The sequence below is a fragment of the Ictidomys tridecemlineatus genome, chromosome 13, assembly GCF_052094955.1.
Source record: "Ictidomys tridecemlineatus isolate mIctTri1 chromosome 13, mIctTri1.hap1, whole genome shotgun sequence".
NCBI lineage: Eukaryota > Metazoa > Chordata > Mammalia > Rodentia > Sciuridae > Ictidomys > Ictidomys tridecemlineatus.
The window spans coordinates 99,523,885-99,544,189 of record NC_135489.1 but is presented as its reverse complement, the minus strand read 5'-3'; the positions used below and the strand labels follow the sequence as shown (position 1 = coordinate 99,544,189).

The following is a 20,305-nucleotide window of genomic DNA, read 5'->3' as shown; positions in this document are numbered from 1 at the left end:
TGTCTAGCCGTCCGAAGCCTGAGAGGGCTGGGACGTGCCTCAGAAGAAATACGTGTGCTCACAGCTCTGTTCAGGCATGAGTTATAATGCTGTTGGCTGTGGCTTCGATGCTCACCCGTCAGTGATACATATATTAAATACAGTATCTTTAAACAGAAACACATTAAACAAGGCCGTGTACTATTGATAGGTGGAAGGAAATGTTGTGACTAGAGACTTGTAGAAAATTAACTGTATTCCCACTGTGAATGGTGGCTCCGTTTCTGCTAATTCAGTGTTTGTAATGACTTTATAGAAACAAACTACCAGAAATAATCAAAATAGGCTGTGTTTGGTCCATTTTTTTTTCCCATTAGGATAGTTCCCTTCTTGTTATTTCTTTGTAAGAGTTTTAGAATGTTATCCAGATATAATTGCATAGCTTTTGCTCCATCTAGAATCGAGTTTTTTATGCTGATAGAAGCTAGTATCCTACTGTTATACTTCACTGTATACATGACCTAATACCTTGGCACCATCTAATGATGATCTCATCCGTATTATTAAATTTAATACCACTTTTGTTGTAGGTAAATTTTCTATACGTAGGGTCTCTGTTTTGTTTTGTTTTTAACTATAGCTTTTGATCATGGACTGATGTTCAACATTCTGACATTTAGTATATGTTGCCGCAGGTAACGGAAGGTACCTCACCTACTGCTAAGGGCTACATTGTGCCCCCCACCAAATTCATTAGGTTGAAGTCCGATCCCAACGTGTCTCCGTATTAGAGACACGGTTGGAGCCCTGATGGGATAGAATCAGTGTCCTTACAGAAGAGGAAAGGACATGAGATCTAACCCTCTCACACCTATCATGTGAAGAACTTGTAAGGCAGGAAGGGAGCCCCTACCAGGAACCACACTGGCCAGCACCTTGGGCTTCCGGCATCCAGAAGTACGGGAAACAGATTTGCATTGTTTCCGCCCTCCCCACGGAGCTGATAAATAATACACCTGTCTTATTACTCGACCATTTTTCTAAATTTTCTGGACTGTTATTTGCCTTCCACTTTTCCATGAGAGTTTTATGTTTTTACTTTTTAAAAAAATTTTTAGGTGTAGACGGGACACAACACAATGTCTCTTTATTTTTATGTGGTGCTAAGGACCAAACCCGGGTCCTGCCTGTGCCAGGCGAGCGCTCTACCGCTGAGCCACAATCCCAGCCCCTATGTTTGTACTTTTATAGGAATTGCAAAGAAGTCTGTTGTCTCTGAGAGAACTGGTGTTCTCTGTAGTTTGTGGTTTCGTGATGATTTTTCTCTGTTTCTTTTAAAAAAAAAATTGTGTGATTTTCTCCATCATCTCTCCATGGCATATCTTTTCTTATATATGTTATAGGTGGCTCATTGCTTCTGCTAATGATAACCTTATCTTTCCTTCCCACATTTTATTTTCAAGTTTTGTGTTGATGTTGGCTCAAAAACACATTGAATTTTACATACTGATCTTGTATTCTACAACTCTGTTGGATTTTTTCATTTCGTTAACTTTCTGTAACATCTTTTACATGTTTTTCTCCGTGGGGGAAGTCAAGTCTTCTACAAGTAATAGATATATGATTTGGTTTTTCTAAGCCTTAGCTTTTATTTCTTCTTGTCTTATTGCGTGGCCTAGGACTTCCAGCATCTTGTCAAAGCGTATCTTTTTCTGTTCTTCTGTTTATAGTTTGTTTACATATTTGTTTTCACTAATAATGAGAACCCTTCATTTTTACATTCACTTTTCCAGAATCAAAGATGACAGTGTAGATTTTCCACTTTTATGATGTTAATGTTCTGTTACATAATAGAGTTCCTATTTTTGAATAACTAGACTAAAACCCACTCAGACTGAATTCTTCTGATGCCCTGCTGGATTCATTTACTGACTTTGTGCTGGTCGATGACTTTCTTAGAGTAGTTAATTTATTTTTTATTTGGCAGATAAAAACGATAAACACACACACACATATAATATATACATGTAAAAGTGGAGTTGTAAGTAGTAGAGCATGCACTTAAGTTTTCACAAGGCCTTGGGTCAATCTCCAACTCCTCCCCCCCACCCCTGCCAATGCATAGGTCTCATATACTCATCATTTTTGCACGGGTATATGGTGAAAACACTTAGAATCTACTCTTTCAGCCATTTTCAAGTTTATGGTATATAGTTATTAACTATAGTTACCATGTTATACAGCACATCTTTTGAACTTACTCCATGTGAATTTCCAAACTGAAATTCTGTGTCCACTGACCCACATCTCCCAAGTCCACCCTATCCCCTGGGACCACCCATTCTGCTCTCTGGCAAATGGCTTTATCACACAAGGACCATCTTTGGTTAGACACCCTGTAGTCTGAGACATCAGCTCGTTGGAGTCATCTTTCGGCAACCGTGATTTGATTTTCTTTTATGATCACGTTGCAGATCGATCCCTCCCTTATAATGGTGTGCTTATGACATGGCTGGAAGTTCACCAAAGTGAAGTCGGAGGGAAAATAATGAAATGAAGGCACTGAATAATCCACAGATTCTCTACTTCATCCACTCTGTCCTCTGCAGTGACTCCTCTCTGGGGCCATTCCCTTAGCAAATGTCCAGTGGTTCTCCTTCTTACATCCTTGGTCAAGTGGAGTGTCCTGTCCGTGGAACTGGAGAGTTGAGTCCATGACTAGTAACAGAGTCGGGTTTACCCCTGTGCACAGAATGGCAGCACAGGACGCAGTGCTGTTGGCTCTCAGAGAGGAACACGAGTGGATGACACGCTGCCCTGTCCCTGCCTGCCACCGCCCTCACAGGCCCACACACGTGGGTGCTGGCCACGAGTCTAGCTTCAGCGTATGTGCGTGGGAGAGCTGAGGCTGGGTGTCCTGGGAGGTAAGGAATTTACCTTCCATCTGTGTTCCTCTGGGGGTGTGGAGGGTGTGTATACGGAGAATAAAAGAAAGGGTGGTTTCCCCACTGATGCAGGCTCAAAGAACAGGGTTGTTATGACTTACTCAGGTGGTGATCTGGGCAGTGTCCAGGGGATTCACAGCAGGCTACATATGTGGCATTTCACATGTTTATTCTGCTCTGTTTCAAGTGGCTCATTGTCACTGGGATGGGCCCGTCCACACGTACTGCCTGCTGAGGGGGCAGGGTTGGGGGATGCTCTCCGAATCCTCGACATCAGAACCCCCGCCTTCCCTGTGTCGTCCTGGACCCACCCCGAGACCCATGAGTGTGTGCATGCAGACCGTGCTGCTTCTAGAGTGCCTGCTGTCCTTTTGAACAGTTAAAGTCATCCTGATTCTTGGCCTCTGGGAATCACCCTCTGTGGGGCCATGTCCCGATCCCTCTTGTTCTTTAACTTAATAGACATCCAGCAATTCCAAGTCTTCCACCCTTCTCTACTCAATGACTCACGACCCTGGAATCTCCATTTCCAACTCCAACTTATATCCTCATCTCCAGGCTCCTGTATGGAACCACATAATGAGCATCTCCATGGGCATGATTCAAAGGCCTTGCCCGTACCCAGAGCATTTGAACAGAACTTGGGTGTCTTCTACTCCCAGCTCCTTCCCTTGCTATTTTGGGGGAAACTGTCATAAGCAGAATTCAAACTTCATCCTTAATTACAGAAAAGTAGCACTATCAACAGCAGTTGAAACTTCCAACTGTCGTGCCAGTAATTAAAAGTGACTTCAGGAGAAACCAAACTGCCTTCTAGCTGGTAAGTGAACCCAGGCAGAAGACCGACATTCCACATTTGGTGTTAAAATCATCAGGCCATCCGCTTTATCAAGTTCAATTCAATTCGAACAGAGGTTGAAGCAACAGAGAAGCCAGACTCATTTTCTTTCTCAGTGCCACCTTGTCATGATAGGTTCTGTTTTTTGGAAAATGTAACTCTCCTTGAATCCCCTAGTGAATAAAAGATGCCCCTTAATACTTGAGTGTGTGTTGCCTTATAACTCAACATTTCAAGTTCAGAATATATTCCCTTCATATTCTACTTTCCCCAGTTATCCCCCTAATACTCTTCAGATTTCCTCCCTAGCATAGGACATTAACCATGCTGGTTTAGTGTCTTGTAACCCAGAATCATTCCTTGGCCTTTTGTGGCTTTATCCTTCCAGGATAAATCATTCCTTGGCCTTTTGTGGCTTTATCCTTTATCTGGGGGTGTGTGGTGTCAGTGTGTTCTTTACCAGTGAAGTTGATTTTACTCATTTGGGGGCAACTCCTTTCTCATTATATAGTTTTACTTCCTTGTGGAATTAAAAATAATTTATGAAAAAATCTTACTAGCACTGGGTTCGATTCTCAGCACCACATAAAAATAAAAAAATTAAAAAAAAAATCTTACTAGCATTTTATTGGGGTGGTATGGCACTTTGGGGAGAATTGTCACCTTAAAACTCTCGAGGTTCCAGTCTCTGAAAGTGTTTCCATGTGTTCAGGTTTTCTTTTCTTTATGTGATGGTCTGAAGTTTCAAGTGTGGAAGTCTTGGTTATCTTCCGTTAAATCCACTCCTAAGTATTTGTACCATTTTCCAATGTAGAGTGCAGTGCGATTAGGTATGATCGGTTCATTCTGCTGTCACATCCATCCAGTACTTTATCCTCCTCCCAAGTACTTTAAACTCCAGTGCTTTATCCTCCTCCCAAGCTGAAACTCTGTCCCCATTAAGCACTAACTCCCTATTCCTCCATCGTCCCAGCCCATGGTAAACACCATTCTATTTCCCTCTCTGTGGATTTGACCACTATTTCAGGTAGCTTTTAATGTTATTGCAAGTTCTTTGTGTCTATTATGTACATAATGCATGTGTGTATATACATATGACCTGCAGTAACATTAAAATATCAGTTTGCAAATGAAATTTATATATATAAATATATATGTACAAGGGTATATAAATTGTATTCGCAAATTCTTGCTCTCATAAATATGCTATCGCTTCTTGTAGATTGAACTTATCCTGTGGCCTTGCAAAATCCATATTAGGTGTACTTATTTTTAAATATATCCCTTGGAAAAGTCTGAGTGAATTATGATATTGTCTATGACTAAAGACAGATTTATATCTTCCTTTCTAAACTATATGCCATTTATCTATCACCTAAGTCTATCTAAATACCTATCATCAACCTACCTACTTACCGACCTGTCACATTTTTCTTATTGTGGTGCTCAGTACCAACATAGAAATATTGGACAGATGGGGCTGGGGTTGTGGCTCAGTGGTGGAGTGCTTGCCTGGCATGTGTGAGGCCCTGGAAAGATCTGGTATAATGATGCCACCTGCTTCACTCTTCTTGCTAAGGACTGCTTTGGCTATTCTGCATCTCTTATTTTTCCAGATGGATTTCATGATTACTGTTTCTATTTCTATGAGAAATGTTATTGGGATTTTGATTGGGATTGCATTGAATCAATGTATAGTGCTTTTGGTAGAAGGGTCATTTTGATAATATTAATTCTGCCTATCCAAGAACAAGGTAGATCTTTCCATCTTCTAAGATCTTCTATAATTTCTTTCTTTAGCATTCTATTGTTTTTCATTGTAGAAGTCTTTCATTGACTCCCAAGTTTTTTTTTTTTTTTTTTTTTTTTTTTTTTTGAGGCTATTGTAAGTGAGGTGGTTTTCCTAGTTTCTCTTTTCTGAGAATTTGTCAATGATGAACAGAAATGTCTTTGATTTATGGGTGTTAATTTTATATCCTGCTATTCTGCTGAATTCATTTATTCTAGAAGATTTCTGGGGGAATTTTTTAGTTCTTCTAGTTATAGAATCATATTGTCAGCACACAGTGATGATTTGAGTTCTTCTTTCCCTATCTGTATCCCTTTAATTTCTTTTGTTTGTCTAATTGTTCTGGCTAGAGTTTCAAGAACTATGTTAAATAGAAGTGTTGAAAAAGGGCATCCCTGTCCTGTTCCCGTTTTTAAAGGGAATGCTTTCAATTTTTCTCCTTTTAGAATGATGTTGGCCTGGGGCTTAACATGGATAGCTTTTACAATGTTGAGATGTGTTCCTGATATCCACAGTTTTTCTAGTATTTTGAACATGAAGGGGTGCTGTATTTTGTAAAATTCTTTCTCTGCATCTATTAAGATGATCATAGGATTTTTATCTTTGAGTCTATTGACGTGATGAATTTCATCTATTGATTTCCTATGTTTAACCTACCTCACATCTCTGGGATGGCGACTATATTTCAGATATGGTTTTGTATTCGATTTGCCAGAATTTTATTGAAAATTTTTGCATCTATATTCATTGTAGATATTGGTCTGAAATTTTCTTTCTTTTCTTTTCTTTTTTTTTTTTTTTTTTGATGTGTCTTTGTCTGGTTTTGGAATCAGGGTGATATTGGTTTCATAGGATGTGTTTGGAAGTGCTTCCTCTTTTTTGAGGAGTATTGGTATTAGTTATTCTTTAAAGGTCTTGTAGAACTCAGCTGTGTGTCCATCTAGTCCTGGGCTTTTCTTGGTTGGTAGGCTTCTGATGGTATCCTCTGTTTCCTTGCTTGAAATTGATCTGTTTAAATTGTGTATGTCATTCTGATTTAGTTTGGGTATATCATATGCCTCTAGAAATTCGTTGATGTCTTGGTATTTTCTATTTTACTGGAGTACAAATTTTCCAAGTAATTTCTAAGTATCTTATGTGTTTCTGTGGTGTCCATCATGATATTTCCTTTTTTATCATGGACGTTAGTGATTTGAGTTTTCTCTCTCCTTCTCTTCATTAGCATGGCTAATAGTTTATCAATTTAATTTATTTTTTCAAAGAACCAACTTTTTGTTTTGTCAATTTTTTCAAATTTTCTTTGTTCCAATTTCATTGATTTCAGCTCTGATTTTAATTGTTTCCTGTCTTCTACTGTTTTGGGGTTGATTTGTTCTTCTTTTTCTAGGGTTTGAGATGTAATGTTAAATCATTTATTTATTGACTTTTTCTTCTTTGAAAGAATGAACTCCATGCAATGAACTTTCCTCTTAGAACTGTCTTCACAGTGTCCTAGAGTGTGGGAGCCACTCTGAATGGTTCGCATTCTCGAGATTTCAATGTTATATCAGTGTTCTCATTTACCTCTAAGAATATTTTAATCTCTTCCTTGATACCTTTTGCAATTTATTGTTTATTTCATAGCATATTATTTAGTCTCCAGGTGTTAGAGTTGCTTTTATTTTTTTTGTTTTATCACTGATTTCTGGTTTCATTCCATTGTGGTCTGATAAAATGCAGGGTAGTATCTCTACTTTTTTATATTTGCTAAGAGTTGCTTTGTGGCATAATACCTGGTCTGTTTTAGAGAAGGATCCAGGTGCTGATGGGAAGAAAATTTATTTGCTCATTGAAGGATGAAATCTTCTATATATGTCAGTTAAGTTGAAGTTATTGATTGTATTATTGAGTTCTGTAGTTTCTTTGTTTCACTGTTGTTTGGAAGATCTATCCAGTGGTGCATTTGTGCGTTTATGCAGAACCACCTGCCCAGCCGCGTCTCACCATTAAGGAGCCGTCCTGCGTCCCACACTCCTTCAACAATGCCAGGGTGTTTGGGTTTTGTTCTTAATTGAGAGATTAATTTGAGAGCTCTTTCAGGTGGACAGAAATGCTGAACAGAAAGAGAGTTTCCTGTTCTCTCCCCTCACCCTCCCCACAGTCTCCCCTATTAGTTACAGTTGATGAGCCCACGATGATACATCATTGTCAACTGGACTCTGTGCTCTACGTTCAGGGTCACTCTTTGTGTTTTACCTTCTATGGATTTTGACCAATGTGTAATGACCCCCGTGATGACCACGATAATTGGCAATAGTTTCTCTGCCCTAAAAGTTTTCTGCCTGCCTTTGCCCGTCCCCCCACTTTACCTCTGGCAACCACTGGTCTTTTTACTGATTTCAGACTTCTGCATTTCCAGGGTGTCATATCGTGGGGATCACACAGTATGTAGCCTTTCCAGATTGGTTCCTTTCATCAGTAATGTGCATTTCAGTTTCCTCCCTTCATGTGGCTCAATAGCTCACTTCATGTTAGCACTGAATACTGTTCCACTGTCTGGGTGCATCCATTTCTGTTTGTCCAGTTGCCTCCTGAAGTGCATCTTAGTTTTCTCCAAGTTTTAGCAATTTTGAACAAAGCTGCTGTAAATATTCATGTGAGTTTTTGTGTGGACTTCTAAGTTTTCAGCTCTGGGTAAATACTAAAGGGCAAAATTCTTGGATTGTAAGATGCTGGATTTAAAAATCAAATCATTGGGAATGTTTGAAATCTCCTGCTGCGCTGACGGACCTTGTGTGCTTTCACCAGGGATGACTACCAGGAGGACGGATTCTGCCAGCCTTACCGGGGAATCGCCTGTGCACGTTTTATTGGGAACCGGACCATTTATGTGGACTCTCTCCAGATGCAGGGGGAGATTGAAAACCGAATCACAGGTAGGAGCCACAGACGCTTCTCATGAGACATCGAGCACTTGAAGGTCATCTCTCTGCAGGCAGCTGCCACTTGTGCATTGTATTGTTCATGGCTCAGAGAGTGAATCTCTCTTTTTTCTCACTTGCTGGGTACTCTAAAGGAAAGGGGTCTGTGTAGCTCACAGATTCAGAGGCTGAAAGTCTAAACTGCATGATTCCAGCTCTGATGAGTTCCTCTTGGCTTCATCACATGATGAATGGCAGGCATCAAGATGGGAGGATATGCAAGGAGGACCGATAACATATATAACAGGAAGCCAGAATAGCCCAGGGGGGCCCAGGGTGAGATCTAAGGAGAATCCTAAGAGAACTACCTTGGACCCTTCTGAGGGCCAGTGGGTTTGTTGCCAGCAAATCTAATGCTCTCCCACTAAGCCCCACCTCTTAGAGGTCCCACCACCTCTTATCTGTCAACCTGAGCATCCCTAATCCAAAAATCCAAAATATTCCAACACCTGGAACTTTTTGAGCACCCACATGACACAAGTGGAAAATTCCAAACCTAACTTTTGATGATTCAGGGCACACAAACTGTTTTGTGCACAAAATTATTAAAAATATTTTGCAGAATTGCTTTCAGGCTATTATGTGTATGTGGGTGAATTTTATGTTTAAAATTGGGTTTCCTCTGGATGTCTCTTTGTGTGTATGCAAATACTCCAGAATCTGAAAACATCCCCAAACCAAAATACTTCTGGTCCCCAAGCTGTGCAGATAAGGGGCACTAGAACTGTGGACACTGGATTATGTCACAGAACTGAAATGGGTTATAGGGAATCATGTTCTCTGCCAGCCTGCTCCTGGACCCATCACTTCCCGGCCATTATATAGGCTCTGTGAGCATTTTCACTCCACCAAGTGGGGTCTCCGCCAATCACTTGACTGAATGGGCTCAGAAAGGACTGAGAGGCCTCAATCACAGGTTGACAAAGGTCCTGAACAGGCTGCAGGTGCCCACAGGGGTCGTCCAAGAATAAGTGGGTGGCAGCATCGCCACCTGCTGGCTACAGATGGCACTTCAAGTAAAAGTCCTGGAGCTGGGGGGCCCCAGAGACTAAATTCCGTCTTCTAAGTTCTCTCCCAGTGTTGGAGGGCACAGTCTCCACACGGTGTGAAGGCAAAGGGCGCTGTCCTCAGCTGTCCAGGACCATTTATATAGACCAGTCTTTCTAGGTGAAAGGGGGGTGGGGATACAAGCCCAGCCACCCAGGCCCCATCTTTTCTCCCCCTTCTCTCACCTGGGGTTGGAGGGATTGGTGCCCGGGGAGGAGGTACAGATGGCAGGGGCCACCTGGGGACGAGGGTCAGGGAGCTGCGTGCAGGCAGGTGTCGAGGTGCAGACACGGGCTGAGGGGGGTGGGGTGCAGCCCCTCACCGTCACTCACTCGGGCCTGGCTCTCCGCAGGGGCCACCTGGGGGAAGGTCAGGGAGCTGGGTGCAGGCAGGTGTCGAGGTGCAGACACGGGCTCAGGGGGGTGGGGGTGCAGCCCCCCACCGTCACTCACTCGGGCCTGGCTCTCCGCAGGGGCCACCTGGGGGAAGGTCAGGGAGCTGGGTGCAGGCAGGTGTCGAGGTGCAGACACGGGCTCAGGGGGGTGGGGGTGCAGCCCCCCACCGTCACTCACTCGGGCCTGGCTCTCCGCAGGGGCCACCTGGGGGAAGGTCAGGGAGCTGGGTGCAGGCAGGTGTCGAGGTGCAGACACGGGCTCAGGGGGGTTGGGGTGCAGCCCCCCACCGTCACTCACTTGGGCCTGGCTCTCCGCAGGGGCCACCTGGGGACGAGGGTCAGGGAGCTGGGTGCAGGCAGGTGTCGAGGTGCAGACACGGGCTCAGGGGGGTGGGGGTGCAGCCCCCCACCGTCACTCACTCGGGCCTGGCTCTCCGCAGGGGCCACCTGGGGGAAGGTCAGGGAGCTGGGTGCAGGCAGGTGTCGAGGTGCAGACACGGGCTCAGGGGGGGTGGGGGTGCAGCCCCCCACCGTCAGTCACTCGGGCCTCGCTGTCCGCAGCGGCCACCTGGGGACCAAGGTCAGGGAGCTGGGTGCAGGCAGGTGTCGAGGTGCAGACACGGGCTCAGGGGGGTGGGGGTGCAGCCCCCCACCGTCAGTCACTCGGGCCTCGCTGTCCGCAGCGGCCACCTGGGGGAAGGTCAGGGAGCTGGGTGCAGGCAGGTGTCGAGGTGCAGACACGGGCTGAGGGGGGTGGGGTGCAGCCCCCCACCGTCACTCACTCGGGCCTCGCTCCCCGCAGCGGCCTTCACCATGATCGGGACCTCCACGCACCTGTCGGACCAGTGCTCGCAGTTCGCCATTCCGTCCTTCTGCCACTTCGTGTTCCCGCTGTGCGACGCCCGCTCCAGGGCACCCAAGCCGCGGGAGCTGTGCCGCGACGAGTGCGAGGTGCTGGAGAGCGACCTGTGCCGCCAGGAGTACACGATCGCGCGCTCCAACCCGCTCATCCTCATGCGCCTGCAGCTGCCCAAGTGCGAGGCGCTGCCGCTGCCCGAGAGCCCGGACGCAGCCAACTGCATGCGCATCGGCATCCCGGCGGAGAGGCTGGGCCGCTGTGAGTGCCGCCCGGGGCAGAAGGGGCGCTGTGTGGGCTTGAGACGGGGCTCTGAGCTGGCCTGTTGTCAGGGGACCCCGTCCGCCTGGCTTCTGCAGGGCACAGCGGCCAGAGCCTCGCCGTCCAGTCCCCCATCCCACGGGGCAGCCACCTGGTGGTAAAGAGCTAGGGATGTGAAGTCATGCAGACCCAGATCCACAGCCTGCTTGGATGCTGTCCATCTTGGGGGACTGGAGTGAAGTCCCTCTACTCCCTGGAGCTTGGGATTTCCTGTCTCCAGATGCGGAGTGACCCAGGTTTCTGCCACGGAAACCTGCAGGGAGGCTGAGGAGAGGCCCAGCCTCCCGGCTTCTGTGACGGTCCACAGCATCTTGGGGAAACCGTGGGCTCCCAGCCCTCTCTCCAGACCTCTGAAGCCGGTGCCCGGAAACTGAAGGTTTCTCAGCCTCACACAAGTTGGAGGCGTGGAGACCACGCACGGATGGTCTCCCCACCTTCCCAGCCTCCTTTCCCTGCAGCACAGGGCCTCAGCGGCGGAGTGGGGCACTTAATTCTTCTGAACCTGAGGCTGGGTGTGGGTGGCCCTCGGGGGTCTGTGGAGGACAAAGCCATGCTCCCACCTCCCCTTCCGGCAGCAGAGCAGCCTGTGGTCTCTGGGTGTTCAGTAGGCCCTGGCAGGTGGCAAGGCCAGTCAGGGAAGAAGGCACGGGGCAGGGAGTTCTGCCCACATCTCCAAGAACGTCAGGATGGTTGTCCCCATGAGAGGTGAGACCCCCTTTGCTCTCGGGCCCCAGGGAGGTTTTCGCTTCTGAGGAGTCTGGGGCTTCCAGAAGTGCACAGGGTGCCTTGCCAAGGTCAGGGTCCAGCATGTCCCTCATAACTCCTGGCCACGGGGCTTCCAGTGTGACCTGAGGGACTTGCTTAAACTCCGGTTTCCTCATATTCCATGGGGACAATAGCACTGACCTTGTGCAGCCGGAATGAAGATTAGGTGAGTTAATAATTAAATCCTAGAAGAGGGCATGAGATAAACACTGGGTGAATGTTCAACAAACGCACATCCTTAGCTCTGGCTCCTCCATAGACGCTGTTCTCACCGTGGCTGAGCCTGGCCTCTCCCTGGGTGGTGGAGGAGGTCTCCAGGTTGCAGGGCCAGGCCTAGGATTGTCCTCGCTGCTTGCATAGTTGTTTTTTTTTTTTTTTTTTTTGTACCAGGGATTGAACCTGGGAGCACTCAAGCACTACTTTGTATTTTATTTAGAGTCAGGGTCTCGTTAAGTTGTTTAGCACCTCACCGTGGCTGAGGCTGGCTTTGAACTTGCGATCCTCCTGCCTCAGCCTCCGGAGCCGCTGGGATTTGTACAGTTCAATTCTGCTTTTAGTATGAGTGAGAATGAGGTCGGTGTTGACATTTCCCAAGGTGGTTTCAGGGCCATGGAGTAACTTCTGACAGCTTTCCTTCACGTATGTCCCTAAGGGGCCCTCAATTTCATTTATGGGCTTAAGACTTTACTGAGTCCTTATTTTTAATGCTGCTTTTCTTGGACGATATGTAAAATCCTTTGGTCTTTTGGAAATTCCCATTTGGGCTCGTGCCGGCCAAGTAGGTTTGTTCCTTCCTGAAATAAATAGTTGAAGGAGGTGAACTCTGTGCCCCCAGGGTGGGCCAGTTCCCCGGGTGTTCGCGCCTCCTAACGCCTCTGCCTCTCTCAGATCATCAGTGCTACAATGGCTCGGGCTCAGACTACAGAGGGACGGCCAGCACCACCAAGTCGGGGCACCAGTGCCAGCCCTGGGCCCTGCAGCACCCCCACAGCCACCACCTGTCCAGCACAGACTTCCCCGAGCTCGGAGGGGGGCACGCCTACTGCCGCAACCCCGGAGGCCAGATGGAAGGCCCCTGGTGCTTTACGCAGAATAAAAACGTACGCATGGAACTGTGTGACGTACCCTCGTGTAGTATGTATTCTCTCTCTTTTTTTAAAATGTTGACTGTTGAGTTCACCTGTGATGAGAATGTTCTGTCTTGCCTCGGGACAGAGGGGACCACAGAGCCCCATCTTAACCATTGTGATTGTTATCTGATGCTGGTTGTGACATAAAATCAGATCCTTACGGGTGTCTTAAAATGGGAGAAGTCTGGAGAATGTTGTGCAGTAGCCCATAAGTTCAGCTCACAGTGGCAGCTACTGTTTGCATGCTGGACCCTTCCTCCATCCCTTTACCTGGATCCAGTCCTGGAATTCAGCTGGCATCTCTGTCCCTCCACGGACATTATCACACAATATAAAGAAAGATGCTCCCCCCGGCCCCCAGACCCCCACTCCCATCTTTGGGGCTTTTTCCCTGCTTCTGAGCTTTCACACACAGAACTGGTAGAATAAGGAGAAAATAGAATCCGTGGTCTCTTAACATTCCCTCTGAGCATCTCTGCTACATAAAAAATAGGAAAAGATTGTGCAGTCAGTGATGGAACTTCAGCAGTTATTGTCTACGTTTTGGTAGTTGAGTGACTGAACTCAGCCGGGATCCGGAGTTGGTGGGTTGGTGGGAGACTGTGGGGTCATGCAGATGGGTCAATCTGTGGAGCAGCTAAGGCTCCCCTGTGCCTGGACACCCCCTCCTGTGAAGCCCAGGTACTCCCACCCTACTGAGCAGCGAGTACCTGTTTTGAGTACGGTTTTGAAGCTGTGATTCGGTGGCTCCAGATTTATCATGGCTTTTGCTGAGCAGCTCAGGCGCCTCTTCAGGAATGTGTGTTCATAGTAGGAATAAACTGTTAGAATGAAAATACCAGGAGCTCAACCCTGATACAGTCCTTTAAATCTACTTCCTGCAAGGAAGGACGTTATTAGTGCCCATTAAGAAAAAGAGGCGCATTGTTTGATCTGGCAATTACTGGAATCTTATGTTGCAGAGGTAGCTGCATTTACAGGGCAGAGATGCAAGGACATTTCTTGCAGAAACACTCCCGAGAGCTAAATGCAAAAGAGACTAATTTATCAGTAGGAGGTTGCATGGGCTAGTGGAAGTGCATCCATATTGGAGAGTAGTACACAGCTCTAAAAGAACCCACGGACCTGTCCAAAATATTTGATTCTGTTCCAAAACCAGGAGCAGGAAAATACAGGTGACACAATTCAATTTAAAATGAAGTCTGGTCTCATGTAAAACACCGTATGAAACCACTGTTCCTGGATATCAGAATAGTTAAATGTCAGTGGTTTCACGTGGTTGAAATTAAAATACACATAGTAAATGGAGTATTAACCTATTAACAGTATGATAGTGTTTAATAGCATGTGAACCGGGCTACTAGGAATGTCTACTTCTTCATGCCACATTTCTGCAGTCGACTTTTTCCCCAATAAGCATGTGTTGTATTGGTAATTTTTAAAAGATCATCACAAGGCAGATGATGGTGTAATTGCAACGGCAGAGTTCTTGCTCCTGATTTTGGCATGAGGGACAGCTTGCACTCCTCATCCTAATAATGGAAAACAAACTGGAATCTCATGTCCGTGGGCCCTGAGGCTTCGGGAGCATCTGCCTCCTGGACACTTTGGGGGTGGGGGAAATTTCTGGGTGGGGACAGAAGAGAGTTTTGACTTTCACTTTATTTGATTTTTTTGTCTTATTTGGAGGGCACAGATGAGACTAGGTTTGGGACATGGTGACTTTTCCTAAGAGAGCACTAGACTACTCATTTGAGACCCGATCAATTTTTTCATAGATCATGTTGACCAGAAAGTTTTTGTTTTCTTCCAACGGGGAGCTCATTGCCCCTGGTCATAGAGCTGTTCAAGTGTGGGACAGTCATTTACCAAGCCAAGGGGTCAACACGGGACCCCGTAGTTCCCTGGGGATACAGGGAAGTACCTCGAGAGCCCACCATTCGTCACATACAGGGAAGGGCTCAGCCTTCTTCAGCCAGGCCACAGGCTCTTAAATGCAGTAGCCCTGAAGGGCCAGAGGAGGTGCTGGGCTGGAGGGCTGGGCCAGCAGCCCCAGGACAGCCAGCCCCCAGGACCCTGCTTCCAGTGGCCTTGCAGCCTGGCTCCTGTGTGCCCCGCTGCCACTTCCCACAAACCCTGTAGGGGGAGACAAAGCGCTGCTTTTCACGGGGAAAGAACAGCAGAAGTCTGTCCTTGAAGGCTTCCTACTGTTGGTGCCTCCTGGTTTTCAAGAATTCCTTTACCCTTTTTGCATATTGTATTGGGCAAATTCCTGGATTTCCCTTGGTCTTTTAAGTCAAATGCATTTGAAGTAGTATCCTAAAAGGCAATGTTAACATGATTCAAAAATGTTTAAAAAATCAAAATACTGAAGGAGGAAAAGGTCGTTTCTAATCCCACGTTTGAGCCAAGTTTGACCCACCACGGTCAAGGACATCGGATGCCTTTCCTAAGTCTCACCCAAATCAGGAGGGGAGGGGACCTTGGTGACAAATGTGATACTGCTCAATACCTGTTCCCACGGTGTCCAAAGCATCAGGAAAGAAAAGTGCTTGTTTCCCTGTTGGGTGGTCTGTGGTGGTTTCCACAGTAGGATGAGCAATATATTTTTTAAGGTTTGGTGTACAGTTTTGCTCCTTTGTGTAATTTGTTGGATTGTCCACTTGCGCTGACGTGTTTTGCCTGGGCAGAGAGTCACCACAGCCTCTTTCCCACTCGCAGGTCCCCGACACAGCAGCAAGATGGGCATTCTGTACATCTTGGTGCCCAGCATCGCCATCCCCTTGGTCATCGCCTGCCTCTTCTTCCTGGTCTGCATGTGCCGCAATAAACAGAAAGCGTCCGCGTCCACCCCTCAGCGGCGGCAGCTGATGGCCTCGCCCAGCCAGGATGTGGAGATGCCGCTCATCAACCAGCACAAACAGGTCTTTGCTCTGTCTTCTAACAAGGCAGCTTCCTGAGGCTGTGTCCTCCGGGTTGGGTCACCTGGGAGACCCGGTGTCTTCGTTTCCTCCGTACACAGCACATGATTTTATCTTGCTATTTTTTTCCTCTAAAATACATCGGGGTGTGTGTGTGTGTGTGTGTGTGTGTGTGTGTGTGGCTTTAGAATGGCAGGCATATTTGGAATTCACTAAGTATGAAGTGCACAGCTTCTCCCCCACAGCTAGACCAGGGCCCCTGGTGGTCTTCGCTGCTCAGGTGCCTCAGCTCTGTCCACAGGGCGACCTAAGAAAAAGGAAAAACACAACAGCTCTGCAGTTTGAGGCTGCCGGTGGCATTTTTAAGGGCTGGGACCCAGTTTCCATCCAGATTGGTCTTGCTGCCTTTGGTTCTGGGGGCAGCAGAGAACACCAGTCCTTTCATGTGGGCAGGAGGGGCCAGCCACCTCTGAGAGACGTCCCCGCCCTGACTGTCGCTAAATGAAAGGGAGGCAGGTAGGGGTTCTGAAACGCAGCAGGTGCCCGGCAGGTGCCCGCCTTCCTGCGGGTGCTCACCTCCGTCTCAAGCTCTGGGGGGCGCTGTTCCCCGACCTGGAAGGGCCCTTCGAGGTGCTCAGGAGAGTCGGCCCATCCACCTCTTCACCAGGGAGGTGCTGAGGGTCGGCCGTGGGCGGAGGAGGAGCGTGCTGTGGTGTGGCCACACACAGGAGGGATGTGGAGGCCGCCCACCGGGAGAGTCCAGGGCGGCTGTGGGAGAGCTGGCGCTCAGGCGCGGTCGCGGGACATGCGTCTGAGTGTGAGTGCGTGCAGACACACATGGGTGCACACACACGTGGGGGCGGAGGGAGGTCTGCAGTAGCACCTTGGTCACATTTTGGAGGAACCTGATATGCAGACGGGTTGGGACGGCGGGAGGACTGCATCAGAGCACGTTGTGGGTGGCCATGTGCAGGACGGTTAGCACCAGGGGGTCTTCTGCAAGGTGACGGTGGCACAGGGATGCTTCTGACCCCTCCCGCTCTCCCTGCTCCTCCTCTGCCGTTGGCCACGGCCAAAAGAGTTTGATTTGGGGCTTTTCTTTTTGACAGGCCAAACTCAAGGAGATCAGCTTGTCCTCGGTGAGGTTCATGGAGGAGCTGGGGGAGGACCGGTTTGGCAAGGTCTACAAAGGCCATCTGTTTGGGCCCTCCCAGGGGGAGCAGACCCAGGTGGTGGCCATCAAGACGCTGAAGGACAAAGCGGAGGGCACGCTCCGGGAGGAGTTCAGGCACGAGGCCCTGCTGCGGGCTCGGCTGCAGCACCCCAACATCGTCTGCCTGCTGGGCATGGTGACCAAGGACCAGCCCCTCAGCATGGTCTTCAGCTACTGCTCGCACGGCGACCTCCACGAGTTCCTGGTCATGCGCTCGCCCCACTCAGACGTGGGCAGCACCGACGACGACCGCACGGTGCAGTCGGCCCTGGAGCCCCCCGACTTCGTGCACATGGTGGCGCAGGTCGCCGCCGGGATGGAGTACCTGTCCGGCCACCACGTGGTGCACAAGGACCTGGCCACCCGCAACGTGCTGGTGTACGACAAGCTGAGCGTGAAGATCTCGGACTTGGGCCTCTTCCGCGAGGTGTACTCTGCCGACTACTACAAGCTGATGGGGAGCTCGCCGCTGCCCATCCGTTGGATGTCCCCCGAGGCCATCATGTACGGCAAGTTCTCCATCGACTCGGACATCTGGTCCTACGGCGTGGTCCTGTGGGAGGTCTTCAGCTACGGCCTGCAGCCCTACTGTGGGTACTCCAACCAGGACGTGGTGGAGATGATCCGCAACCGGCAGGTGCTGCCCTGCCCGGACGACTGCCCTGCCTGGGTCTATGCCCTCATGATCGAGTGCTGGAACGAGTTCCCCAGCAGGCGGCCGCGCTTCAAGGACATCCACAGCCGGCTGCGGGCCTGGGGCAACCTGTCCAACTACAACAGCTCGGCGCAGACCTCGGGAGCCAGCAACACCACGCAGACCAGCTCCCTGAGCACCAGCCCCGTGAGCAACGTGAGCAACGCCCGCTACCTGGGCCCCAAGCAGAAGGCCCAGCCCTTCCCGCAGCCCCAGTTCATCCCCATGAAGGGCCAGATCCGACCCATGGTGCCCCCGCCCCAGCTCTACATCCCCGTCAACGGCTACCAGCCAGTGCCCGCCTATGGGGCGTACCTGCCCAGCTTCTACCCGGTCCAGATCCCCATGCAAATGGCTCCACAGCAGGTGCCCCCTCAGATGGTCCCCAAACCCAGCTCACACCACAGTGGCAGCGGCTCCACCAGCACGGGCTACGTCACTACGGCCCCCTCCAACACCTCCGTGGCAGACAGGGCCGCTCTGCTCTCGGAGGGCACGGAGGAGGCGCAGAACATCCCGGAAGACGTGGTCCAGAGCCCCGTGCAGGAAGCAGAGGAGGAAGAGGATGGCTCTGTCCCAGAGACGGAGCTCCTCGGGGACAATGACACTCTGCAGGTGGACGAAGCACAAGTCCAGCTGGAAGCCTGAGGGGCACACAGGGCCCAGGCACCAGGAGATGAGACCCCACTGGGACCCCACAGGGACTTGGACCCCCTTTGAGAGGTCACCGACCACAGTGATCACCAGAGCCCAGGCACGGGAGGGCTGGTTTGCAGACTCAGTGACCGAAAATCCTGCACCTGTCTTGTTCGTTCTCTGCGCTCAGAGCTGCCCCTGGGTCCTCCTGTTTGTCTGGAGGCCACACCTGTGCCTGAGCTGGGCAGGGGCCCCAGCAGTGTGACCTCTTCAGGAGCAGGACACAGTGAGCCCTGTCCTGCCTGCATTCGTCCTGGTGCTGCATCACTAGTGAGCTGCGTACTCCCTGCAGAATCACAGGCAACATCCTCACTCCGTATGGTATACGGATCACGTCTTAGAAGTGTGGGGAGGACAGGTCTGTGAAGGGGTGGCAGGTGGTACCTCGGGCTCTGAGAGTCTCATCCGCCAGCCTGCTGGTTCAAGGATGGAGGGAGCGCCTTTCTCCCTGCTGCCTCCCAGCCAAAGATGAGCAGGACAGCATACTGCCACCTCCCAGGGTCCCAAGAAACAGGGGCTGCTGAAACGGGAGCTCCCGATATTCAAGCAAAATGTGCCTTTATAGAAACCCACACAATCCTGTATTTTTGTGAAATGGCTTTAATTATATTGCATGTGTGTTTTGCCCACTCTGCTGGAATTCAAGGGAAAATATTTCTTGGGTTTAGAATGTTCAAAAGGAAGCAATATTGTACAGAACGCAGTATTGTTAATTTTTTTTTTGTTTTTAAGAATCATGTACAGACCTTAAATGTAATTTATATGGTTTTTTTTTTTTTTTTTGGTATGCCGTTTTCATGGAAGTATTTTGAGCTTGAATCATGACTTAGTAATTTAACTGTTTACATGATCCACTTTGGGACGCTGGTTGTACCGTGTGGAAGCGAGGTCCATTCATTTCAGAACCGCGAGACCCAGAGGCCAGCAGGCACGCTGTCTCTCCCCGGCACTCATCCTTGCTCTGTCTGTAAATCCCACACCGTGGTGTATCCAATAAAGTGAAACGGAACCTTCGGCTGCGCTCTTCCAGGCTGGAAGGAGAGGGCTGTGTAAGGTGCCTGCAGAAGGAAGGAGACTCGGGGTGATTCTCTGGGCCCTTTCTGTGGATTGGGGAGGTTCACCTAGGACCAGCGACTCCAAGCTGAAGCCCGTGTAGTCGTAGCATGGAGAACCGATGGAAATCAATTCCATTTCTTTTTAAGTTGATTTTCAGTCACCCTGTGTTCATTGTGCACGTTGGTGAGGTTCAGTGTGATATTTGAACACACGCCTACAGCACGCGCTCACCCTCCCCTCTTCCCAGCCTCCAGTAACTCCCGTTTACCTTCAGTTGGTTTTCCCCTGCCGCTTCTGTTGAGAGCTCAAGTGTGAATCGGTAGCAGGTGATGTGAAGATGGTGGTGGTCTCTGGTTTTGAACTGCCCCTGACATTTTTAGACCTGGAATCTGACATTTTCTGGGGGCCCCACACAGGGCTGGGATATGGGAAGGACCGGGGGAAAGGGGTGAGCCTGGGGCTCTCCGCCCCCTCTTCCATCTGTAGTGCAGCTGGGTGCAGTGAGTAGATCCCTCGTGCCAGGGTGTCCAGCATCTTGACTCATTTTGACCTTAAGGTTTCTGCTACTGTAATAAGACCTTCCTCCCCCAGAGCAAGGCGTCTGCCTGAGGCCTCTGCAAGAAAACCCAGATCAGCAAGGGAAGAGCAGACCGGAGTTTTATGTGACCCAGAGCCTTCAGAAAAGAAGACCCAGAACGTTC

At 49.0% G+C, this 20,305-nt stretch overlaps 1 protein-coding gene across 1 annotated transcript in view; it reads left to right on the top strand.

Annotated features, from left to right (window-relative positions):
* Window positions 1-19,561, top strand: part of Ror2 (receptor tyrosine kinase like orphan receptor 2) — a 46,513-nt gene extending 26,952 nt beyond the window's left edge. Inside the window, exons 5-9 of the mRNA XM_078029841.1 lie at window positions 8,339-8,466; window positions 10,755-11,069; window positions 12,783-13,028; window positions 15,746-15,948; window positions 17,055-19,561. Coding sequence (XP_077885967.1) covers window positions 8,339-8,466; window positions 10,755-11,069; window positions 12,783-13,028; window positions 15,746-15,948; window positions 17,055-18,500 — 2,338 coding nt within the window. The 3' untranslated portion in view covers window positions 18,501-19,561. The remainder of the gene's footprint in view (window positions 1-8,338; window positions 8,467-10,754; window positions 11,070-12,782; window positions 13,029-15,745; window positions 15,949-17,054) is intronic.
* Window positions 19,562-20,305: the final 744 nt, after the last annotated feature.